Source organism: Panthera pardus, unplaced genomic scaffold (genome assembly GCF_024362965.1).
Source record: "Panthera pardus isolate Hobbes unplaced genomic scaffold, ASM2436296v1 HiC_scaffold_21, whole genome shotgun sequence".
Taxonomy (NCBI): Eukaryota; Metazoa; Chordata; class Mammalia; order Carnivora; family Felidae; genus Panthera; species Panthera pardus.
In genome coordinates this window covers 44,858,914-44,884,633 of record NW_026526777.1, presented here as the reverse complement: position 1 = coordinate 44,884,633, position 25,720 = coordinate 44,858,914, and the positions used below count along the sequence as shown (strand labels likewise).

The window sequence follows — 25,720 nt, the reverse complement described above, 5'->3', positions numbered from 1 at the left end:
TAATATCCATTTTTGCATATATTTTTTACATAAATAGGGTTATTTTGCACATGCAGCTTTTCATCCTCTTTTTCTCATGCAGTGACCTCATTTCTCAGTTCCATGACCTCCTCACTTTAGTTACTGACTCCAGGGTCAAGCTGTAGCTTGAACACTTGCTACTGAAAGTGTGGTTCGTGGACCAGCTACACTGGCAACAACTGAGAGCTTATTAGAAATGCAAAATCCATCATGATCTCACTTCAGGACATTTGTACTTGCTCTCCTTTTGTCTATAAGGCTAATCTCCCAGTTACTCGCTGGGCTCATTCCTTCACTGCATTCTGGCCTCTGCTCCAATGCTGTCTGCAGAGAAAAGCCATTCCTGACTATCCCACCTGAGGTTGCATTCTGGTTCCACTCTGTTCCCTTACTCTGCTTTACTTTCTTCAAGTATTACCATCACTTGACGTTATTTTAGATGTATTCATTTTTTTATTTCCTGCCACAAATATTTTTGGAACCTCCACTATGTGTCAGGCACTGTCCTTCCTACAAGCTTTGGGAACACAGAAGGGAGCAAAATACACCCTACATCCTGCACTCTAATGTAAGCATGCTATATAGATATGTTGTTAGCTATTATTTCATGTTTCTTTACTTATTCATCCCTTCAGAAGAGGCCCAATCCTCACCATCAACAGAAGGCTCCATGCCGGGTCCCATGACTTAAACCCACCCTGAACAGTCCAGCTTCTCTTTAGAGGGAATTTTTCAATGTGCTTTTGTGCTGTGTTGAGCTAAGATTAACTTGGTTGTTTGAAACTCCATGAATTGTCCCGATACAATTTCCCTGCAGTGGAAATTTCCCTTACTTGTTGTAAGCCTCCAGCTACATAGCGAGTCTTATTCCTGTGCAATTTATCTAAGTTCAAAGGGGTTTCCAAAATGGGACCAAAAAATTTTATCATCATCATCATAATTGTCGTTGTCATCACCATCAGCAGCAGCAGCAGCTACAGCAGCAGCAGGGTTAGGCCTGATAAAAATTTCCAAAGACAGAGTTTATCTTTAGTGCCTTCTTACTTCATCTGGTACCTCCTTCTTACCCTCCTGCACATCTAGGTTCCATTTCTTGGAGGCCTGGCCCTCAACTGGTTATCATGTATTCCCTCCTAAGGTGGCAAGGTGCACCTCAGTGGGAAGGGCTTGGAGACCACAAAGCGGGGTGGGTGAGGAACACTAATAGCTTATTATGCACCAGGCTCCCCTTATCCCCACACAATCCTCTCAATGTGTGAGGAAAACACAACCTAGAAGGACATACTTTGTCCATCATTTTCCAGATGAGAAAACTGAGGCTCAAGGAGATTACGTAACCCTCCCACATCACCATCTCCCACTGGATGGTCTGAAGTCAGCTCTGCCTTCAAATCCTCCTGAGCCTCAAAAATTCAAAGGAGCACATTTCTGATGATGGATTATCTAAAGCCTAGAATGGAGGGCGTTTTTTAAAAAATGGGCAGAGGTGGGAGCAAGTGATGTAGGTATTGATGACACAGGGTCCATGCAGCCAGACTTCTCAATTACAGGTGCACCAAAATGCAGAGACAGACCGTATCTCAGGTAGTGCCTGCACTGATGGCTTCATCCGGCAGAAGTGCAATGGCAAGGCCCAAAGTGGAGGAATTATACTCATTTAAGCCTGAAGGATTAAGATTACAACCTACAGTCCAGGAAAAGCACACCTACGTGATTATATTTACAGGAACCAGATTTTCTAATAGGGGATGAGAGAAGAGGTAACCAGTTTTTGCCCCTTTATAAAATCACAGGGGCGCCTGGGTGGCTTAGTCCGTTAAGCATCTGACTTCAGCTCAGGTCATGATCTCACAGTTTGTGGGTTTGAGCCCCGCATTGGGCTCTGTGCTGACAGCTCGGAGCCTGGAGCCTGCTTCAGATTCTGTGTCTTCCTCTCTCTCTGCCCCTCCCCTGCTCATGCCCTGTCTCTCTCTCTCAAAAATGAATGTTAAAAAAAAAGCATTTAAAACTGCAGTATCCCCCTCTAAAATCATCAACAGAAGTATCATCACCATAATTTTATAGTTGAGTAGGAAATTACCATTTCTAAGAGGGATTTCTAAATTCAGCAGTGTTCGCATGTCTTCATTCCCCTCCAGAATGGTTAAATGAAAATGAACAGCTTTAGCATAGAACAGAATGTGTAATAAAATATTAAGTAAGCTTTTCAGGCAGATATATTTTGTTTAGAAATCCCCGTCTTGATCCCTAAAATTAACTAAGGCAAGGGATCAAAATATAACGGATCTCATAGCATAAGCATGTTTACAGGAGCATATAGCATGCGATGAGATCTCTGATGGCCCAAGGAACTTAGGGCTCCTCTTTCTACATGGGGTTCACAGGGCAGAGAGGCTTCCAATACATGTCCTGTCATTAGAATGGGCAGGAATAGGACTGGATGATGAGCAGTCCCTCTCTGAACATTTGAACATCATCAAACAAAACATTTATTGAGCTCCTACTCTGTGCCAAGTACTGCACTACTGACAGGTAGGATGTGGTTTGATGGGTAAAATAAGATGTACACTCGGAAAATTAAATAGTTCTTGTGAGTATAAATACGTGTGTTAATGATAATTAACACCTTCTGTTTGTGAATGTCACAGGATAATATTTTGATATATTAAATGATATGTTTTCCCTTCTCAGTAATTCTTGTTACCTGTGAACCTTTTCCCACACAGGATTTCTTGGCACACTGCCTCAGGGATGGGATTAGACTACAGAACAAAGGAGGCAAATTCTTGCCTTTTGAATTTCAAAACCTGAAATCTTGGTAAAAACAATATGTTTGGAAGAAAAATAGATCTGGAAATGGTTATAGTTTTTTTTTCTAATCCTAAGATAAGATAAAACTGGGGGGTGGGGGATGGGGAATGGCAGGGAGAGTAAAAGCAGAAAAGGTAGACACTTGAATGGGTCACTAAGCAGAGGCTTATGTTTGTCTCCTCTGCCCTGACCTCATTGGACTGAGTTCCTGGTCTAGAGGAGACACAATAGATAGTCCAGGAAACTGGGCAACTCCCTCATTTTGTGAGGGCGATCTGTGGCCAGCACCCAGCCTCTCATTTCTGGCTGCTGCCTCCAGGCTCAGGGAAAGCCTCACAGACCCCAGGCCCTTAGGGTCACTTACCCCGCATTTTGGGGACACGGCAGAGACTGCCTGGCTGAGGACGTGTATCTAGATGAAGAGGACCCAAAACAGCCTGCAAGTTACCCCCATATGCCCATGGAGTTCAGGGACAGAACAAAATATTTTCCAAGTGCCCAAGAGGAATAGATGGGACAGACTCAGAACTGAAAGATCTTGTGGCCCGGGGCTGGGAGGACACAGTGGTAACTTGTGTGGGACACAGTCACTGTAGTGTGATGTGAGCAGCACAGCAGATGGCAGCATGGACTGATAAGAAACCCTGAGGACTGGTTATCTACCCCCCAACTTTCTCTCCCCATCCCATGCTAATGCACTCTGACAGCTCCCTAGATCTGTACAAATACATCAGGTTCATGATTCCTCCTGATAAATATCCATCCCAGAAAAGAAGCCCTCTTGGGTTCTCTCTCACAAACCCAGCCCCATCTACACATCCACGCTTAACCAGCTTCCTTCAGAAAAATTCTCACAGGGTTCAACTATACTCCTGAGACGGTAGGCACATTTTTTTTTTCATTCTTAAGAAATAAAGAGAAGACCAGGCAACATATCCTGTGTAACAGCCCATGAGACATCGCAAGAGAAGAGTAGGTCTACAGTGATCCTAGGTTCCTGATACCTACAATATCTCCCTTCTTAGCTCAGATTCTAAATCTAGAACCTGAGCAGAATGGTGGGGAAAGTGTCTTCCAAGCTCTCCTCTCCTTGTCAGCCTTCTAAGTTGTCCCTTTTCCCACTTTTGTGATGCCTGGTGTCCAGTGCTTCTTGCAATGTCCCCATCTTCCCACTGTAACCTGAAACTCATTCACATTCAGGTCAAGGAACTTAGAACAGCATGAGGTTAACCCCTCCTCCTCCCCTGTTTCCACAGCCAATCAGTTGTTAAACCTACCTTGTCGCCATCTCTCCTCCCCTTTCCGTTACATGGAAATGTTGTTCTCTATCTCAGTCCAGGAACATGGCAGAATTGTACTTCCTCTCCTCCTTGAGGCTGATCTTGGCCAGCCACGTGACCCTTTGGCCAATGAAAGCTGGGCAGAGGTGACATGTTGCTTTTGGTGGAAGTGGTTAATTGCAGTATGTGAGACTACAACACTTTTTTCCGGCCGCTGGAACCGACAACATTTCAGATGGCAGAGGCTCTGCTGACCTGATTCTCAGAGTAAGGACTCCAAGTCTGTGTCCAATGGGTGTGTAATGTGACCAAGAAATAAACATTTTTTAACTAATTCACTGGTTATTACTGCATGTCATCAAGAGGGCATGACCACTGGTTGACCCAAGAGCTGGACCAGGTAATCAGAAGCTCCTCACCCTCTCCCCTATCCTTGGCATGAACACTCTGCCCACCAATCCCACCAGGGGAGCCATTTTCAAGGATGCAGGTTTGACAGAGCAATGTGTTGTTGAAACCATCCCAACGATACATGTGACTGAAGCCAGTTACGATTTTCTCAGAGTGGGAGAGGCGATCTACTTATCTTGCAGCCACCCAAGGTAAGCCTTGGATTTAAGATCCCTTGCTTATTAAAACTGCCATCTACCAATCTGGAGTGCTCTGCCTCTCTCTGTTCTCTCCCTGCCCAGTGTGTATGGGGGCCAGTTTTGCATTTCACCCCGGGAAATCCTTCGGCCGTGAAGCTACAGCATCATAATCTAGCTCATCCTGACTCATACACTTGGGTTCCTGTTGAGCTTCAGGCTCTCATCACTTCTCACCTGAGCTCGAACACACGCTACTCAAAGTGTGGTGTGCACACTTATGGTATCCATAAATATGGCGGGTTTGTAATGAAGTGAGTACAGATACTAAGAATAAACATTTAGAAATTCTTATAGCAATTTATCTGATTAATTTTATCTGTTCAATCTAATAATAAGATATTTGGGCTTACAGTCTCTCAAAATCTTAGCATTGTGCCTCACCCATGGGGTACTAGAAAAATGTCAAGTTGGATCAAAGCTTCATGATTAAGAAGTAGAATTACAATAGGCGTTCAAGCAACAGCAAGCAGATCTGGGGGATATTTAAGGTGCAAGACCCTTTCTCACTGAGTGTGAAACGATCATTTAAAAGTTCCTAGAGTCGGGGCACCTGGGTGGCTCAGTCGGTTAAGCGTCCGACTTTGGCTCAGGTCATGATCTCGCGGTCCGTGAGTTCGAGCCCCGCGTCAGGCTCTGTGCTGACCTCTCAGAGCCTGAAGCCTGTTTCATATTCTATGTCTCCCTCTCTCTCTGCCCCTCCCCCGTTCATGGTCTGTCTCTCTCTGTCTCAAAAATAAATAAACGTTAAAAAAAATTTTTTTTAGAGTTCCTAGAGTCTACTCTGTACCAACATGAAAGTTAGCTCCAACAAGCAGGGAACATTCCTGAGCTCTTTCTCACTTAACACTAAATACTGTTTTAAGTTTGCCTGCAAAACAGCGTGGGCATGAATGTATTTATTCTCTGGAATAAAACTTTGTAAATATATTGCCTCTGAATATGGTTTTCCAAATTATCCACAAATAGCTTGACATTTGACACTCTTGTTCAAGAGTACAAGAAGTTAATATAAGTGATCCCTAAATCTCTTCCCAACTCCCTCCAGGACTCACTAGAGTTTTCTCCCCCAGAGGTTTTTTTGACATTAATACATCTCTCTGCACCACACAAGAAACAGGCAGCATGGCATCCTGAAAAGAACAGTGAGCTGGGTGTTGGGACACCTGGTTCTTGCCCTCACTGCCCACTCACTTGCTACTACTACACGAAGCCATTGCTTAGCTACTGGGTGCACTAATTTCTCCACCTAGTAAATGAGGATACTAAGTTAATAACAAGAAGTACATAACATCAGCTCTGCTGGGAGAATCAAAATAAAGAGTACAGAAGTCTTTGGTCGTAAATAAAGTGCTACGCAATTGAAACTTAGCCTTTATATAGAATACTGCCTTGGAATGCTCTCAGATTATCTTGTACACATGGATTTTCTCCTCTCTGGCCAGATAGTAAGTCCTTAGAGGTGCACTGTGTAAGATCTCTTTGTATGCTACCTTTGGGACGTTCTGTCCTTTGGGACAAATAATATACATACGATGATTGTTTGAAAACTGTTCAATTTACCAAAAGTTGTTGAACCTCTTCACCATCAAGTCAACTGCATAAACTTCATACACTGCATGACAGATATTCCTCCCTTACTGACATCCTTTCAGAATTTTGGTTAAGGAGAGTTGTAATTGGCTATCTGAGTTCCTTGAGGGAACAGGTCATATGTCATTAACCTTTGTATCCCACATTTACCTTAGTGTTGCAGACACACAGAAGGAGCCCAGCTAATGTCTGAAGATAAATTAATAAATGCATGAAGTGACTTTAAGGAAATACTTCCTAATATTACCTCCATTCAGTCACCCCGAAACCTAAAAAGCCAACTTTTGTTTGATTTTGGTTCAAATGGCTTTCAATTTCGCAGAATCCACCAAAACATTTTAAAAGTCCACCTGCCCAGTAAGTCACATGATTTTTCCATCCTCTGTCCTTAGCGAGCACAAGCAGTTCTTATTCAAAGATCATGAAAAGGATTAGGTTGCAAGAGTGAGAGTGGTAAGGAATGGAACAGCTATCAGTCTGAAAGAAAGGAAAATTGTACTAACTGTTCAGATACAACACTATTCTGCACAGTAAACAGAGTGCGGTGGAGGAATAAAGGGCTTCTATATAGAGGAGCTATAAGCTCTGGCAAGACCCACTGTGCTGCACTAGTGAAAAGCTTCCTGCTGGGGCTGCAATGGAAAACGTGGCCTCACAGAGGAGTTCAGAACAGAAATGCTCAGAAAAAGATGACACACCAGAAGTTTTTGGTTAAGTCATTTGGTTCCAGGCATATAAAAGTTTCAGTTAAAAAATAATGCAGGTCACATGAACTTGGTAAGAGATTGCTATTCTCATCAGAGCTTCGAATTCCAAAGTGCCTCTGCCCTCATGTTCTTCACCTTTAGGAACACATTCATCTAGAGAGGCCCACGCCCTGGAAAGCAAAATAGGTTAGTCTGGAGTCACTGGATCTAGATTCGCCAATGTTCCACTGATCCATCCCAGCACAGAGGGCTCACTGACTAGGGTCTCCAAAGAACAAAGGCCAAGACAGCACTGGAGAGAAGTCAGCAATGCCCTTTCCCCGTTCCTGCTCCCACATAGAGAGGACCCTCTTATAGGGAAAGTCTGTGTTTATTAGGGCAGCAATTTATGTCTTTTACCAACATTATTAGCCAGTTCAGTGAGTGTTTCAGAGCTGGGGTCTCTTGCTATGTGATGGGATCTTGAAGTTTACTTAATAAATTAGGCTTCTGCAAGGAAAAAATGAAATGTGTCACTTCATATGGTTATGAATAAGACCATAGTCTAGGAAAAACACCCACCTCCCCACCCTTGCCCCAAACAAGCTTTTATTTTTCAATATAGATCTACATTTTGCACAAAGCATGAATCAAGTCACATATTTAATGTCAGTAGAGTATAATTTTACAGGCAGGCCAGAAAGGAAAAGGGGGGATGTAAGCACGTAAAACTTATTTATATTTTTATTTATGTCTACTCCCCACAGATTGAAAAGAAATTTTCAAGAGCACCACTTCTGAAGCTAACCTACTCCCAGCGCCTGAAAATTTGGTGCTTATTGAGCACTGCCCTCTGGTGTCCAAATGGATCCCTTTAGTTTGCCTCGAGGCAAAAAAGTAAGCCTCTCTATAATTAAACTAGTCTACAATCTGCATTCATTCTTTCACTAAATATTTACGGAGAGCCTAGTACGTGCGAGTTTGTGGAAGGAGATGAGATACACAGACGTAAAAGAAAAAAAGACACGGTTCCTTGCTGTGTTCTTACGGAGCCCACAATCTAACAAGAGAAAGCGGCTGCAATCACACAGTTAATTTGATCATACAGAAGAAAACCCTTCACCTAGTTTCTCAGTCAAATGAGACCGACACATCTGGGTTGTCTCTCTTTCCAAACTGTTCTCAACCATTATTCATGTTAGCAGGTATCTGGCAGGCTTTGGATAGAATAGTCTTTGAAGTACAACCTTTGTACCCCTTTGGTGAAGGGGACGTTCTGAAATAGAGAAGCCATCCTCTATTATAATGATCAAGGCCTAGTTTGAAAGGTTTCTGTGGGAATGCTCCTTTGAGTTAACCCCAGAAGATACTTCTGGTCTTGTGGACACCTAAGAGCTCACTGGTTACCAGATCTGACATACAAATCTAACATTCATTAAGCCTCACATTTCTTTCTGAAAATGCAGACTGTTTTTGTAGCACTGTGATGAGAAGGCTCAAAAGGAATCAAGTGGTAGAGACCCTAAGAATAGATCATAAACTGTCTTAGGATCCTTAGATCTACAAATTGCCAACTGGAGCCACAGAAACACACATTGTTTTGAACGGGTGCATTTTCAGACCTTCCGGGAAAGCAGAGGGAGCCTGAAGGAGTTGTCAAGACTTTCCATCAAGAATAAAAGTGAAATTCAAATATCATCAAAGGAAAGTAGTCAGGAATGACTACAGACCAAGAATGATGCTTTACACTATTTTATAACGTTCCTCCTTTTTGCCACTTTTGCATTCTTGCTCCTGTTGTCTTTTAGAGTAGTTAGCTGTGACTTGCTTCTCACCATCAGAACATGCCCAACGTGACAGGATTTATTGTAATATTACACTGATTACATGGTAAAATTATGAGATCCATCTTGCTGAGACTTTCTCCCTTGCTGGCTTTGAGGAAAACAACCAGCTGTGCTGGCAAGGCCCATGTGGCAAAGAGCTGAGGGTGGCCTCTTGCCAGCAGCCCACTAGGGACTGAGACCATCAGTCCAACAGCCCACAGGGAATCAAAAGCTGCTAACAACCACACGAGGAAGGCAAGGAAGCCTTGCCCAGTCAAGCCTCAGATGAGACTGGCCTGAATGCAGCCTCACAAAGAACCCAACTTTGAGATATTAAATGTGTGTTATTGTAAGTTGCTAAGTTTGTGGTACTATTATTATGCAATGATAGATGACTAATATTGATCTCAAGATATTTTATTTTAAAACATTGTTATTATAAAAGTGATACAAGAAAAACAGAAGACAAAGTCATCCATTTATTGCTCTGTCACCCTACTGTAAGTGCAGTTAGTAATTTGTCACCCTTTCTTTATATGCTTGGTGTGTTATTTACATCCATGGTCCTACCCATTCATACACTTCAATATCTTGTTTCATTAATTATATATTTTCTCATGTTTTTCATTATATTCATTACTAATGTTTAATGAGTACATAACGTACCATTCATTGGGTACATTGGCTATCTGTATCTGTTTAATGACTATTTCCCTATACCAGAGGTTGGCAAACTATGGCTCTACATTTGTAAATAAAGTTTTATTGGAACACAGCCATGCCCACTTACTTACATACTGTCTATGGTTATTTTCGTACTACAAAGAGCACATTTGAGAAGTTTTAAGAGAGACTATATGGTTTGCAAAGCCTAAAATATTTCCCTTCTGGCCATTTACAGTAAAAGTTTGCTGACCGCTGCCTTAAACTTTTAAGTGTTTTACAATTTGGGTTATTACAACTAATACCACTTAGAATATCTTTGTGCATATAATTTTGTATACTCTAGGCAACATAATTGGGAGGTATTAAACAAAAGTGGAATAACTGGGTCTACTTAACAAAGATGTTTCTAGGGCTGGCACTGTCCCTCACCATCTCTCTAACATTCTAGCCAGGATACAATAATGGCAGTGGTAATAAGAATGGAAAGCAAGGCCCCGTACTTTCATAGGTGGCACTTCTCTGGTCCCTATTAATCCACATGTACATGTACTTTTACGGTTGGAATGAGCATATTTTTACTTTTGGTATAAAGTCAACAGTAATTGCCACATAAAAACCAACTGGAAGAAAACTTGGGGATTTAAAAGTAAACTGAGCAAACTCTCCAGATGTCAAGGTGTCCATGAAATGCCATTCCAGGCTAGCTGTAGTGGCCAAAAGGCACTAAGTGCATTTAATAAGAAAAAGGTGACAGTCTCAACAACGTCTAAGCCGTGGCGGCAACGAACAGTGAGGCAGCTATGAGTGGGGGAGACAGAAGAAACACATGTGTTCTACCCCTCTGAACACATCCTAAGCATAAATTTGTATAACTATAATTAAACTGTCTCCAGATAAGAAAGATCTAGAGCAACTATCCTATACCTAGGAACAACAACAAAAAATTCTTCTATCTGGGAAAGTTTTATTCCTCAAAAAGAAAAACTTATGGAATGGGACCAACTAAGTCAACCCTAACTATCTCTGAGATAAAGGATGAATCAGGTTGACGGATCTCAAATCCAATCCCAAAGTAAGCATCAGGAAGAATAGGTGTCATCTTCTAAGGGAAATATTCTGCAATAAAAAAAAAAAAAAAAAAAAAAAAAAAGATCAGGATGGACCTTTTCCCCAGTATGGAAGGTAATTTAAAAGCAAAATCAGATAGATATTTAATGTAATTATCCCAATTACACCAACAAAATATATAAAGAAACCATATACAACATATTTACTTTATTAAAATATTCCTATCAAAATGCCAACCCATTTAACATTTTCTAAAGATGTATTCTTTTGGCTGAAACTTTTATAAGCCTTTATATTCCACGTTAGTTAATTATCAAATAATATCGTGACTTTATAAAGTACTCTAGGAAATGATGAAATTCTCCAAAGAATAAGTAAATCTAATTATTTTTGTGAAACCTAGGAACATATTACTTTAAACAAAACAGCCAGTTTTCTGAGGTGTGAAAATCAGGTCATTTTTTCCTTGAATTTTCATATTGCAAAGGAAGTTGAATAGCTTGATTCACACTTCAAAACATGTCATAATTTTCTTTTTTTTTTTTTTTCCCCACTGTTTACTGATAGTTGCCTCAAAACTGACCTGAGGGTCTGGCAGCATAAATCCATCAGTAAGTTTATAATAGACTATTGTGGAATCGGACTCCACTATGGCCAAAGTAAAAGACATTGGCAAATCTGGATCACCTTGCAATTTTCGAGATGCCTTCAAGATCTCCCTTATCCTGAAAATAAAGCCACAATACATTTAGGATTCATAGTCACTCAATTAATAATAAGATCAAACACTGTAAAATCTTGGGGAAGAGGGAGTCAATAACATTGTATCCACAGTGCTGACTCAGGAAATGTCTGAAAGCTCAAATATAAACATCTAAAGTTGCCATCTCATACAGAAAATCCTGCAACTAAGAGCCATTTACTGAAAGCCATCTTTCAGTCCCTTTTGTATTTACCCGTCTCTCCTGATCATCGTACATGAGAGAATTACTGCATTCTGGAACCTACAGAATAGGGTACTAACAGTGTTCAGTGAGTCTACATTGTCTAGGGATCCTGGGCATTCATTGTCCAATTTTCCAACTTGGTATCGTATGGCAGAACAATGTGGTATTCAGGTTTGCTTTAAAAAAAAAAAAAAAAAAGGTTATAATAAACATTTCCAAGTTTCTACATGGTATTAATCATTTCTACCTTTAAATGGCTATGTAGTATCTATGGACTCAAAATTTACCCAATCATTCCCCTATTTCTGTAAAGTTCTTTGAGGCCTTTTAGGGGGAGGAGGGTACTAACAAAGATGTGGTTATGAGGTTAGTTGTTTCTGTTGGGTCTTTCCAAGGGTTGGAATTATTATATATGAATATAAATATTTTTATGGTTCTCAATATGTATTCTGATACTTAACAGAAGCTAAGAGAAAAATATAGAGAGGAATAAAACTTGTTTCTTATAAGGTTATATATCATGCATCAATTTTATAAAGGATTTCAGTTTGCCTGCTATGGAAAATAATGTACCAAATCGAATATCTAGGTCTTCAAAGTGCTATTAGCTTTTGTTTACCACAAACTAAAAATCCTTATTACCTACTCAATAAAGCCTATGTTCAATAATTCAGTAAAATGTATCCTCCAGAGGAGCTTTCTTAAAAAGGCAAATAAAAAATGATCAGTTGTTTTTTTCATTAAGCTAACCAATTCTCCAGAAATTGGAAAAAGATTTACTGGCATATTAACATGCTACAAGTGAATACATAAATAACTCAATACTCTTGTGTTCTTTAGCAAAAGTGTAATTTATCCCCTTAAGTTCTACTTCCCATCCCTAAGTAAAAATTCTTATGGTCACTCTTCACTCATCTTATTAGCTATTAAATCTATAAACAATCTAAAAAGAAAAGTCTCTGCTTTGAAGCATTCTTACTACAATAATTATAATTTAAAAAAAAACATTATAGAGACTGGAGAATTTAGTGATTTAAAAACAGCAATAAACTTTTAGAAAGCTGGAACTAAATTATTCTTGCTAAAATATCACTTAATCACTTTATGTCACCCAGTGATAAGTGGTTTGTGAAAACAGTTGCTAAAGGCTGCTTACCTACTACCTCTCATTTAAGTGTTCACAGGCATGTAATGATATAAGGAGGGAATGTGTTTCTAACTTTTTTTCCTCAGAGTCAAGCCATTTCTAAAACGACCTTGAGTGAGTCAAGTCAACAATATGGTAATACTTCAGTTGTTAAGCATAACTGTCAGGCAACATTTATTGGATATATAAAATCTGTCTACCTGGCAAAATCTTAATTCCTTTTCAGGAATTAGCAAAACATCATCTTCTCTTTTAAGTCTTCCCTGTCGCCTTTCCCCAACATCTAGGCAAAGTCATGAATCTTACCCTACAGACGCACCTTGTGCAAACCTATACTACTGTAATTGCTACCTTGTATTTATACCTCTCAGTGTCTGTTTTCCATTGGACTGTACCCATTTTCAGTGCTGAAGATAAACACATTAGCCCAATGCCCAAAATTGTAGTAGAATATCTGGGCAGAATGAATGAATGAAGAAGCTTTGAACAAAGATTTCATATGGCTAAATGTATTTCTGACAAATACTTTTCTAAAGTTTACTATGCAATTCTATTGTACTAAATAAAAGTTTACCTGGTCTTGAAAGATCACGATCATTTTTGGTACTTACTACTGTAGATACCATGGTAGATGGTGTATCAAAGAACTCCCTAGAATTTCTTGAAAGTATCTGCTATTTGCTTGCTTTTTATTCATCAAAACATTCTAATTATTTTATCACTTGTCTCCACACCAGAACTTGGCCAACTATAGTCATCTGTTTCTTCATGGCCAATGAGCTAGGAATGACCTCTGTCTTTAAATGGTACATTTTAAATGGTCATATAAGTATATCTACACAATAGCCACGATTTTGCTACTTTGTCCACAAAGCCTAAATATTTCCTACTTGGCCCTTTCAGAAAAGATTTGCTGACCCCTACTGTATACTATGAAAAAGGTTAAAAATACGAATTGTAGGAAATGACCATCAGGGCAGTGTACTTTTTTTCAAAACTATTTATTCAAAAAGAAGAGCAGAAGGAGGTTCTACTTCTTTTTTTTTTTTTTAATTTTTTAACGTTTTATTTATTTTTGAGACAGAGAGAGACAGAGCATGAACGGGGGAGGGCCAGAGAGAGAGGGAGACACAGAATCTGAAACAGGCTCCAGGCTCTGAGCTCTGAGCTGTCAGCACAGAGCCCGACGCGGGGCTCGAACTCATGGACCGCGAGATCATGACCTGAGCCGAAGTCGGCCGCTTAACCGACTGAGCCACCCAGGCGCCCCAAGGAGGTTCTACTTCTAATTAGAATGTAGAAGACCTCAAAAATGGCCATTCCTACCATAACAAAGAAAAAACACCTGAATTTTTTTTAAAATATCACATTTTTCTTTAAAGGCATTAAAGAAATGTGAACACAGAGTTTAGAGGAAATACACTTTAATGAGAACTGAGTCCTTCTCAGGTAAGTAGAGAACATGAGATAAGCCACTTCCATCCCTGAGGGCAATTGCGAAATGTGGGCACAGTGGCTAGACGAGGAAGCCAGTCACAGGCGAGCAACTTCACTTTGACAAGAGAAGCCATCAATACCTGTAAGAGCCACACATGACCTAGCATGGTGGATTGAAGTCTGCAGGGACACCAGTCCCTCCAGTTCACCAACTCTCCTTTATAGACGAATGGTGCATTTAGGGGACAGCATGAGAAGTTAGGGAAGGGACTGGAAAATAGCAAGCAACCTCTAATCACAAAGGCCTCAGGAAGAGAGAGGTCTGATTCCATTCTCAAGACATCGGAAACTAGAAGAGAATGGAGATAACTAAAGTTGTAACTCAGCCATGACTAATCCTGACTTCCGACTACATTGACTAAATCAGGCCCTGACTCTACTTGCCAGATAGAGGAAAGGATGAGCTCCTTGGGGGCATGGAGTAGACAACATGGGTCTCTTATTTATACACAATGTCCAGACACAGTGAACAATTCTAAGCTATGTGAAGAAGCAAGAAAATGTATCTAATAGGGGTGCCTGGGTGGCTCAGTCAGTTAAGTGTCCGACTTCAGCTCAGGCCATGATCTCATGATTTGTGAGTTTGAGCTCCACATCGGGCTCTGTGCTGACAGCTCAGAGCCTGGAGCCTGCTTCTGATTCTGTGTCCCTCTCTTTGCCCCTCCCGTGCTTGCACTCTGTCTCTCTCTCTCCCAAAAATAAACAAACATTAAAAAATTTTTTAATTAAAAAAAAAAACAATGTATCTAATAATCAAGAGCAAAAAGTCAATATAAGAAGACCTTCAGAAAACTAAGGTTGTTGAAAAACTCAGATGTTGGTTGGAATGAATAGCTAAAGGCTCTTAAAATAACCATTATAAAAATGTTACACTATTGAGGGAAAAACACCGACAAAATGGGTAAGATAAAAAAATTTAAGTAGAAAAATGAAAATTCCGAAGAAAATAGACATTCTAAAATTAAAATATATATGTTTTTTCAAAGTATCAACTAGGCTTAGTGGTAGACTACATACGGCTAACTAAAGGATTTAGTAAAGCTGAAAACAGGTCACAAGAAACTGAATTAAAGTACAAAGAGAAATAAGAATTAAAAAAATACATTAGATGACTTTGGTACAGTATCAGTCTAACATATGTGTAAATAGAATTACAGAAGGAAAGAGAATGGCATATGCCTTAATCCATTCAAGCTGCTATAACAAAGTATCAACATTAGGTAGCTTATAAACAACAGAAATTTATTTCTCATAGTTCTGGAGGCTAGAAAGCCCAAGATCAAGGTACCAGCATGGTCTTGTCCTGGAACAAGGGGCAAGGGATCTTCACCAATTTGGAAACGTTTCAGCTACTTCTTCCATGCTGCTAGATTCTAAATGTGTCCCCCAAATTTCCTATGCTGAAATCCTAACCCCAATGATGATGATATTAGGAGGTGGGACCTTTGGGAGGCCAAGTCATGAGGTTAGAGCCCTCATAAAGGAATCAGTGCCTTGTAAAAGAGACCCCACGAAGATCCCTTGCCCCTCACCATGTGAGGACACAGTGAGAAGATGCTGGCTTTGAAACAGGAAGAGGACCTCCACCAGAACAAGACCATGCGGGTACCTTGAAACAACACAAGAAACAACAGGTATTGGCAAGGATGTGGAGAAAAAAGAACACTCTTGCACTGTTGTTGGGAATGCTAACTGGCGCAGCCACTGAAGAATATAGTATGGAGGATCTTCAAAGAGTTAAAAATAGAACTATCTTATGAACCAGCAATCATACAACTGGGTGTTTACCCAAAGAATACAAAGACACTAACTTAAAAGGATACATGCACCACTATGTTTATCATAGCATTATTTATAATAGCCAAGATATGAAGCAGCTGACGTGTCCACTGACTGATGAATAGATGATTTGGCATATATATATATATATATATATGTATATATATATATATATATATATATACACACACACACACACACACACACACACACACACACATACAGTGAAATAATATTCAGCCATAAAAAAGAATGAAATCTTGCCATTTGCAATACATGGATGGAGCTAGAGAGTATAATAAGTCAGAGAAGGCAAATACCATATGATAGCACTCATTTGGGGAATTTAAGAAACAAAACAAACAAGCAAAGGAAAAAAAAAAGAGAGAGAGAGAAAAAAAAAACCAACCAAGAAACAGACTCTTAACTATAGAGAACAAACTGGTGGTTACGAGAGGGAAGGAGAGTAGGGGGATGGGTTAAATAGGTGGTGGGGAGTAAGGAGTGCACTTGTGATGAGCACTGGGAGATATATGGAAGTGTTAAATCACTATATTTATACCTGAAACTAATATATGTTAACTAACTGGAATTAAAATACAAACCAAAAAAATTAATTTTCTTTAAATATCCCTAATTGGCAGAGTATGACAAGGATGGGACACAGATGGAAGGGGGAAAAAAAACAACCTATTAAGGCAATTTTTACATAGTTTCCATTTCTTAAGATATGGTATCGTTTGAATCAGAAACATATACGTGTGTGCATGTACATGTGCACGTGCATGTATGCGTGTGGCTTTTTCCTAAGGCAAACTGTTTGCGAATTCTAGCCCATATACTAAACTTTAGGATAGAAATTTCCATCTCATTCATATTTGTTTCCAGAGTTCCTTAATATAAACAGCAAAACGTTTTCAAATTTACTCAAAACACCTATGTGGGAAACCTAACATGTGAAAATTAGCTCAGAGTTGTAAAAGGGGTTTTGTCTTCAGAGTTGAGGGAAATCACTGTCAAAAATGAAATGGAAGTTCCCATCTCAGAGCTCTGTTTATCCTACTTGTTTGTGTGTTGGGGGAAAACTACCAGTGAGTTTTCTCAGTAGTAACAGAATAAAACTAAAAGCATTGAAGGGAAGTCTTACAAAGATTCTTGTTCAGGATCTCTTCTGGTCTGTTTTTAGCAAATGTTTAAAGCAACGCCATCAAAGCAACGCTATCATTTTTCCCTACTGGAGATCTTTATTGTTTGTCTCCTTTATGGGACCCTGATAAACTCCTAAAAATGTTACTTTGCCTTTAAGTCAACAGACTGCATTCTCTCAATGTAACAGCAACAATATAACAAAAGGTTCCAAAGTTCTACTTTAAAAATCACACACAGTTGTAAAGATGCTGAGAACAATGAAGCCGCACTAAAATACTATAATCTCACTTGACTTCTAACAAGTTTACAGCCTGAAATCTTAACTCAGAAAGCTCAGAACAAAGTTTCCTAGATCTGAAAATTTTTAAAGCTCAGTTCTTTGGAAATATATTGGGGAGATGTGTCATCACACAAATCTAAAATAATTTAGATAAGAAAATTATTTATAGTTCTTATTTCATAGAAATCCACATATGAAAAACATAACCTATGCATTCATAATAAGAAGTTCCCGGTCTCAAGTTCACTGTATTTCAAAGGAAAAACCTAAAGAAAGAAATAAGCAATAATCACAGTTGTTGATCAGCAGTAACAGAAGCTGAGGTTTATGACAGGTTTTCCTTCTCGTAACTTCAGAGAAGAGCTAAACATACTGGACACAGAGTAATTCTGCAGTTTCATAAAAGCTCACTTGAAAAAGTCTGAGGCAAACACATAGGTAACGTTATCTGGCTACTGCCCTTCCTCCAAGGTATGTAAATGCCTTCTGTAAATCTTAGCATTCATTTTTCTGTGACAATTCCCTAACAGAGACTGAGTGATCTCTGAAGATCTGTACGCAGGACAAACAAGTTGAAAATGTTTTTTTAGCTCAAATGTTGTAAAATAGAATGTATAACAGGTTAAAATTATTATTAATTTCAATCCACAGAAAGCAGTGTGTCCTGTCCTCTTCAAGGTGGCCAAACTGGTACATACTGTAACTGTATCAAGCCATACTCCTTGATCTGCCTCCTTACTGGAACAACACATCATAATACAACTCTGAAACACAATACAAAATTAAATTGGTGCCCAAGGGTACCAAAGAAGCCTTATTCATTCACAGGCTCGACCTTGATGAAAAGTTTCAAGGATAACAGACCACTTCCTTGGGAATGATGCCAATGTCTTCTTAGTTTAAAAAAAAAAAAAAAAAAATCAAGGCAGTTTAAGTCCCAAGGTTGGATTATTGAATAATTAAGTTCCTGTGTGGCCATTCACCCCAGTGGGAAGCCATTCTGCTAAAATAAACTTCAAGCTCTTTTTTTTGTTTTTTTTTGAGGCTAAGAGAAAAAATGTTGTGTCAGTTGAAAGACACTGCTGGAATTGGGGGTTACCAGCAACAGATTTCCAGCAGAGGCAGTATGAGGACACACATTTTGATATGCGGGAAACCAAATGACAGAAACTGTTTTATCAGTTATTAGACTTCAGGCCTCAAATAAAATAATGGTCATTAAATGTATTTGTAATAAAGTATATACTTTTGGAGAGAAGAAATATTTTTTGATTACAGGGAAATAATGGAGTATCCTTCAATGATGTATGTAGCACTTTAGGATTAAATCTTATAACTAAGAACATCTTTTCAAACATCCTAAAAAGGAACTCAATTATTTTTAGTAACCTTTTACTCCACCATTAATGTAAGTCCTTTCCTCAAGACACTAAGGAAAAAGAAGGGTTGAAAGGTGGTTGGTGCGCAAGGAGGATATAAATGAAAAAGAATTTAACTAAGAAGTAAGGAAGCTATTCATAGCACTGGCAGAGTGCCTCTTCAGACCTGAGTGTTCTCTATTTGCAGATGCATATTATAGTTACAGTATAAAGTGTGGGAAACAGTGATAAACCTTGCAAGTGGATGGATTTTTCAGACATTCTAATTTTCTTTGGAAACTCTTGGAAGGTTGCTTGTAGCGTATCTTTATGTTCTTTATAATGTTACTTAGCAAGTCTCTGCTGCAGGAACTGAGTAGTCTGAGAGTTCATTCATTCATTCATTCATTCATTCACGCATTCAACAAATAATTAAGACCAAGTACTACCTAGACACTGGGGCAATAGCAATAAAAAGAGCAAAGTTCCTGCTTTCATGGATGTTATTTTCTAGTGGAGGAAGGAACATAGAAAACAATCAAAGACTACCAATATGTAATATATTGAGTAGCAACAAATGTGGTAAGTGTTGTAAAGGAGGACTACTTTATCGGCTGCAATTGTAGAGCGGGTGATAGTAGATTCCACCAGAGTAATGACAGTGTAGCACAAGAATGGGCAGAAATGACAGATTTGGAATATACTTTTAAGACAGAACTGCCAGAATTTGTTGACGTGTTAATTTGGGGTATGACAATTAGGCGGACTAAAACTAGTAAGAGATTATAGCAAGGTTACAGGATACAAAGTTAATATAGAAAAGTCAAGTGAGTGCTTTCTTATATACCAGCAATGAACAACTATAATCTGAAATAAAAAAGACAACATCATTTATACTTGCATAAAATAGGCATAAACCTAACAAAAATATGTACAGGATCTATATAAGGAAAACTATAAAACTCTGATGAAAGAAATCAAAGGAAATCTAAATAAATAGAGAGACAGTCTATGTTCCTGGATAGGAAGGCTCAATATTGTTAACATGCCAGTTCTTCCCAAAGAGAGCTACAGATCTCAAGCCCAAACAAAGCTTTAACAAATTATTTTGTGGATATGGACAAACTGTTTCTAAAGTTTATATGGAAAGGCAAAAGACCTAGAATAACATAAGACTGAAGAAGATCAAACTGAGAGGACTGACTTACCCAACTTCAAGACTTATAAAGCTATAGTAAATTAAGACCATGTGGGATAGGTAAAGGAATAGACAAATAGGTTAATGGACTAGAATAAAGAGCCCAGAACTGACCCACAAAAATCCAGTCAACTGATCTTTGACAAAGGAGCAAAAGCAAGTCAATAGAGAAAGAATGGTCTTTTCAACAAATGGTGCTGGAACAATTGACTATCAACATAGAAAGAAAATGTATCTAGATACGCTCCTTACACTTTTTACCAAAATTAACTCAAAGATGATCATACATCTAAATGTAGAACACTAAATCATAAAACTTGTAGAAGACAATGTAAGAGGGAATCTAAGTGACCTTGGAATTTGCAATGAGTTTTTTAAAATTTTATTTTAAAGTTTATTTTTATTTATTTTGAGAGAGAGATAGAGAGCAAGAAGGGGAGGGGCAGAGAGAGAGGGAAACAGAATCCCAAGCAGGCTCTGCACTATTAGTGGGGCTTGAACTCATGAACCATGAGATCATGACCTGAGCCAAAATTAAGAGTCGGACACTCAACCAACTGAACCACCCACACCAACTGAGCCCCCAGTGATGAGTTTTTAGATACAACACCAAAAGTGTGATCCACAAAAGAAAAAAATTACTTAGTTGGGCTCTGTTAAAATTAAAAACTTCTGTTATGCAAAAGGCACTATTAAAAAAATGAAAAAACAAGCCACACGGTGGGAGAAAATATTTGCAAAACACATGTTTGACAAAAGGACTCGTATCCAAAATACATAAACCCTTAAAACTCAACAAAAAGAAAAACAACCAGCGCAAATAAAAAAAAAAGTGGGCAAAAGATCTAAACAGGCATTTCACCAAAAAAGATACACAGGTGGCACATGAACATATGAAAGATGCTCAACATCATATGTCATAGGGAAAATGCAAATTTAAAAACACAAGATACTACTTATGCACCTATGAGCATAGCTAAAACTCAAAACACAAAAAATGCCATGGTGGCAAGGATGCATATTGCTAAGTGAAAGAAGCCAATACGAAAAGGCTACATACTGTGTAATTTCACCTATACAGCATTCTGGGAAAGGCAAAACTATAGAGAAATTAAAAGTTCAGGGGCTGCCAGGGGTTCAGGGTAGGGTCCAAGGGATGAATACATGGAACATAGGGGATTTTTAGGGTGGTGAAACTACTCTGTATGTAATGGTGGACACATGGCATTATGAATGTGTCAAAATCAATAGAAGTGTTCAATAAAGAGTAAACCCTAATGTAAACCATGGGATTTAGTTAAAATAATGTATCAATATGGGTTCATTAATTATAACAAATGCACCACACTAATGCAAGATGTTAAAAATAACACTAATAAACACTGCGTTGGGCTGGGGCTTATATGGGAAACCTCTGTAGTATCTGTTCAATTGTTCTGTAAATCTAAAATTATTCTCAAAACTAAAGTCTATCTATACAGAGAATGGCTCCAAGGGTTTTGGCCTGAGCTTCAGAATGAATAGAGTTGCCATTGACAGACTTGGGGAAAACTGCAGAAGGACCAGTCTAGGTGACAAATTGAGTTCTTTCTGGACATGTTATTTGAGGTATCTTTTAGATCTCAGTGGTGATATCAAAAAGGCAGTCAAACATGGAGAGTTTGAATTGGAGACATAAATTTGGGGGTCCTCAGTATATCAATGATATTTAAAACTGGAACCAGATGAGGTTTTCTAGGGAGTGAGCATGAGGAAGAGAAAAGCTCAGAGATCTAAGCCTTAGAGCATTTTTAAAAAAAATTTTTTTAACGTTTATTTATTTTTGAGACAGAGAGAGACAGAGCATGAACAGGGGAGGAGCAGAGAGAGAGGGAGACACAGAATCTGAAACAGGCTCCAGGCTCTGAGCTGTCACCACAGAGCCCTACACGGGGCTTGAACTCACGGACCGTGAGATCATGACCTGAGCTGAAGTCCGACGATTAACCGACCGAGCCACCCAGGCGCCCCGCCTTGGAGCATTTTAACATGTAGAGGCTAGAAACCTGAAAAAGTTCAGCACAGGAGGCAAAGAAATGGCAAGTGATGGAGAGTTATTAACCTCCTCAAATCCCCAAGTTATACTCTGCACTAATAGCCGATCATTTCCTATCTCTTCAGATGTGTGTATTTTAATTGGAGTCTTTAGAGAGAATGGAAACAAACATTACAATTCCTAATATTCTCATTCAAATAATTTCCCACCTTTGTGTCAGGATATACCTGTGTCTCTCAAAGGCCTCAAAGAGGCAAAACCCCTGCTCTAACTTTCTCTTGTCTTTGGATTCCATTCTGCCTCCCTTGATCTACTACTGCTTACCTGGAGGGTGGTTACTTTTCTCATATTCTGTCTGTCTCTCCTTCCCCCCCACTTCTTCCTCATTCTTCCAACCCTCATCTCTCTCACATCACACACATACACAAATACACACGCACGCACACCCTTGTTCTAGGGCTTTCTCACCAGTTGCAGACAGGTACTCCTTCTGCCGTTACTAATACTCTGTCATAATAAACCATTTGCAATTTTCAGGCTCTCGGTCTTCAATACCTGGCTCATGATGTTACTTCTGCCAGGAACTTGCATTCCTATCCCCATTCCACATGACACGCCTACACATATTTCAAACAACTGGTCTTGCAAGAACGTTCTCAGACTCCCCCACCTCCCACACCACCAGCCGAGGCTGGATCTTCTCCCTCTGCAGTCTTCCTCAATGCCATGTACACACCTCTCATTACATCTCTCACACTGGATATAAACGCCTGTCCGTCTCAGCTCTAGACGGTGAGCATTATGAGGGCAAGGTCTGTGATATTTTGTACCCCTTACGTCCAATACATAACAGGCACCCAGTAAATGAATAGAAAACCTAGAAAATACTGCCTTTTTAAGTACCTCTAAAGGCAAAACCTGCTTCTACTTTGCTCTAGTCTATAATTACATTTATGTTCGTTATACTTAATGTTAAATAAAACTATAATTATATACATTTTTAACATTTTTACTAAAAGGTACATTATTTTGGTATAAGAACAATAAATAAAATATTAATTTTTCCCTACACATCTCAGTGTTTTAAAATATGGGTTCTTTTTCTTCTCCCAATAAAAACACTGACATAACATATTTAAAGATAAATGTTTGGTCCATTTTTATTATCTGGGTTACTGCTGTGAAAACACATAAACAGCTAATATTTCTAAAGTAATCATGTTCTTTAAAAAGGGAAAATTACTATCAATAGTTTTTAAACAGAATTATTTAAAAGCTGTATTAATTCTAACAAAGAAAAAAGAACTGCAGCTTTTTTGATTCAATGTTGGAAGAAAGGTGAGTGCATTCTTTTGAAAACAATGTAGGGGCCCCCGGGTGGCTCAGCCGGTTGAGGGTCCGACTTTGGCTCAGGTCATGATCTCATGGCTCGTGAGTTCGAGCCCCGCATTGGGCTCTGTGCTCACAGCTCAAGCCTGGCGCCTGCTTCTGATTCTGTCTCCCTCTCTCTCTCTGCCCTCTCCCTCTCACAATCTCTCTCTCTCTCTTTCTCTCTCTCTCAAAAATAAAGATTTTTAAAAAAAAAATTTTTAAAAAGAAAATAATGTTGTACTAAACAGGTTGATAGGGCTTAATAAGCTGAGCATCAAATTTAAAAAAATCACAGACTACGAATCCTAATTTTGGCTCCGACACTCATTTCTATGTGTAATGAATTGTTTTCACCTCTCTTACCACATAAATTCCCTTAACTGTACCAGGATCAAGGATCTTGACGGAAGAGTGTTGATGAAACCAAATGACTACAGTTCTTAGACTGTTAGCCTTACAGCTGCTTAACTAGCAGATGCCCAATTTGGTATATGGAATGTTGAACCTTTTTCTAAGTTTCTAGAGTAATATTCAGATTGGAAGGTACTAAGAAAGAGAACATTCAGAAACATTTTCTCTCAGATAAAATGGCTGACGGTACCCATTTTAGAGAGGTTATCAATCACCATAAATCAAAATAAATGCCACTAATTTGTGGGAGTGGAGGGATGAAATGGCCGCTGGAAAATCTATCCTCACACGAGCTATCCACTATCCTCTGGACCAAGAGGAGAGGACCGTTTATAATTTAGTCAGGTTTCAAAAGGATGAATGATTAATTCATATTACTAAGCAAGGAATTACAGTTCTTTGTAATATAAGAAATCTACAGATCGTTTCAAAAAACAGTATCTTAACTATCCTTGGTTTTCATAATTGCACAAAATACTTCACTCAGCTTTTTTTTAAACTTGTAATATCCATAAACACAGATAAGCATAAAATATGGCAACTGTGGTTTCAGTTTTCAGCACATCTCTCATATTTTACTGAAGAAACTAAATTGACATTGAATTGGGAGATGACACAGGCTCTCTCAGAAAAGAAAACTCATAGTTCAAAAACAAAAAAACAGGCACCTGGCTGGCTCAGTCAGTAGAGCACGTGGGGTTGTGAGTTCAAGCCCCACACTGGATATAGAGCTTACTTTAAAAAAAAAAAAAACTTGAAAAAAAATTTTTCCTCATAATTTGCTATGTGTCCTGGAATAAATTAATCAAGATACTTTCACACTGGGGCACCTGGGTGGTTTAGTCGGTTAAGTGTCTGACTTTGGCTCAGGTCATGATCCCAGAGTTCATGGGTTCGAGCCCTGCGCTGGGCTCTGTGCTGACAGCTCAGAGCCTGGAGCCTGTTTTGGATTCTGTGTCTCCCTCTCTCTCTGCCCCTCCTCTGCTCATGCTCTGTCTTTCTTGCTCAAAAATAAATAAACATTTAAAAAAGAAAAGCTAGCTTCACATTTACAGCTACCTATAATACTACTACAGAAACCTGTCATACCATTGTCCTAACTTTGTTATAATATACTTCTCCCATTTAGGAACATTCAATAAATATCAGTGGCCAAAGAGAAGCCAAACTATTTGACTTCATTTGCTACCGTAGCACTGAAAAAGGTCTCTGGCTTTCATTAGGATTCCTCTGGTTACCTCATCTTTAAATTCATCAGATCTCTTTGACCTCAGTGAATTCATTAATATGATTTTATACCATTGCTGAGTCTGTGGAAACTCTACTCAGAACATTTGCTGTCATTTACCAATCTTGCTACATGGATTCCTAGATTCACTTTAGTAAGAAATAACGTGGAGTACTTCCCATTTGCATATACCATCCAAATATATAACTTAATATAGTATTTTAAAATGTAAGCTAAAAATCATTCTACAGTAGCTTTAAGAGGTATTTTTAGATGAGAGAAAAAGGAGATGTGTCCTTTCCTGAAAGAGACACAAACAACCTCCTACTCCATCAGCATAATTTTCCCACTACATAGTCGGATGCGGGCACTTTACCAATTCTACTTCCCCACTGGAGATCAGCAATTAGTATTGAATCAATATTTTCACAAGGGACTATTACACACAAGACCTTCTGAGACTTGAAATATACATCAAAGTGTTTTAACTATAGACATATATCATATATAACTGCTTTACAGAAATTACAGGTCGCAAAGTGTACTTTTGCTCAAAGTAATGCATTTACCCACTTCCACTCAAATACACATTCACTCTTGCAAGAAACTGTGTAAATTAAATCATGTCCAAAGCCTGGGAAAACAATTAGGAAATGGATACAAAAACTGTTCAGGCATTCTTATAAATTCACACAGATAAAACATTAGATATTGACTAGAAC

General features: G+C 38.8%; 1 protein-coding gene across 4 annotated transcripts in view; it reads right to left on the bottom strand.

Moving 5' to 3' along the window:
- The window catches only part of TSEN15 (tRNA splicing endonuclease subunit 15), a 103,065-nt gene that overhangs the window by 51,663 nt on the left and 25,682 nt on the right, over positions 1–25,720 (bottom strand). For 2 of the 4 annotated variants that reach the window (XM_019427237.2, XM_019427273.2), the window contains exons 4-5: positions 11,182–11,323; positions 9,266–10,646 (exon numbers count right to left, since the gene is read on the bottom strand). The exons of the other annotated variants lie outside the window; for them this stretch is intronic. In XM_019427237.2, the coding sequence (XP_019282782.1) occupies positions 10,626–10,646; positions 11,182–11,323 (163 nt within the window). In that variant the 3' untranslated portion in view covers positions 9,266–10,625. Of the gene's footprint in view, positions 1–9,265; positions 10,647–11,181; positions 11,324–25,720 lie in introns of those variants that run through there. 4 annotated transcript variants of the gene reach the window in all.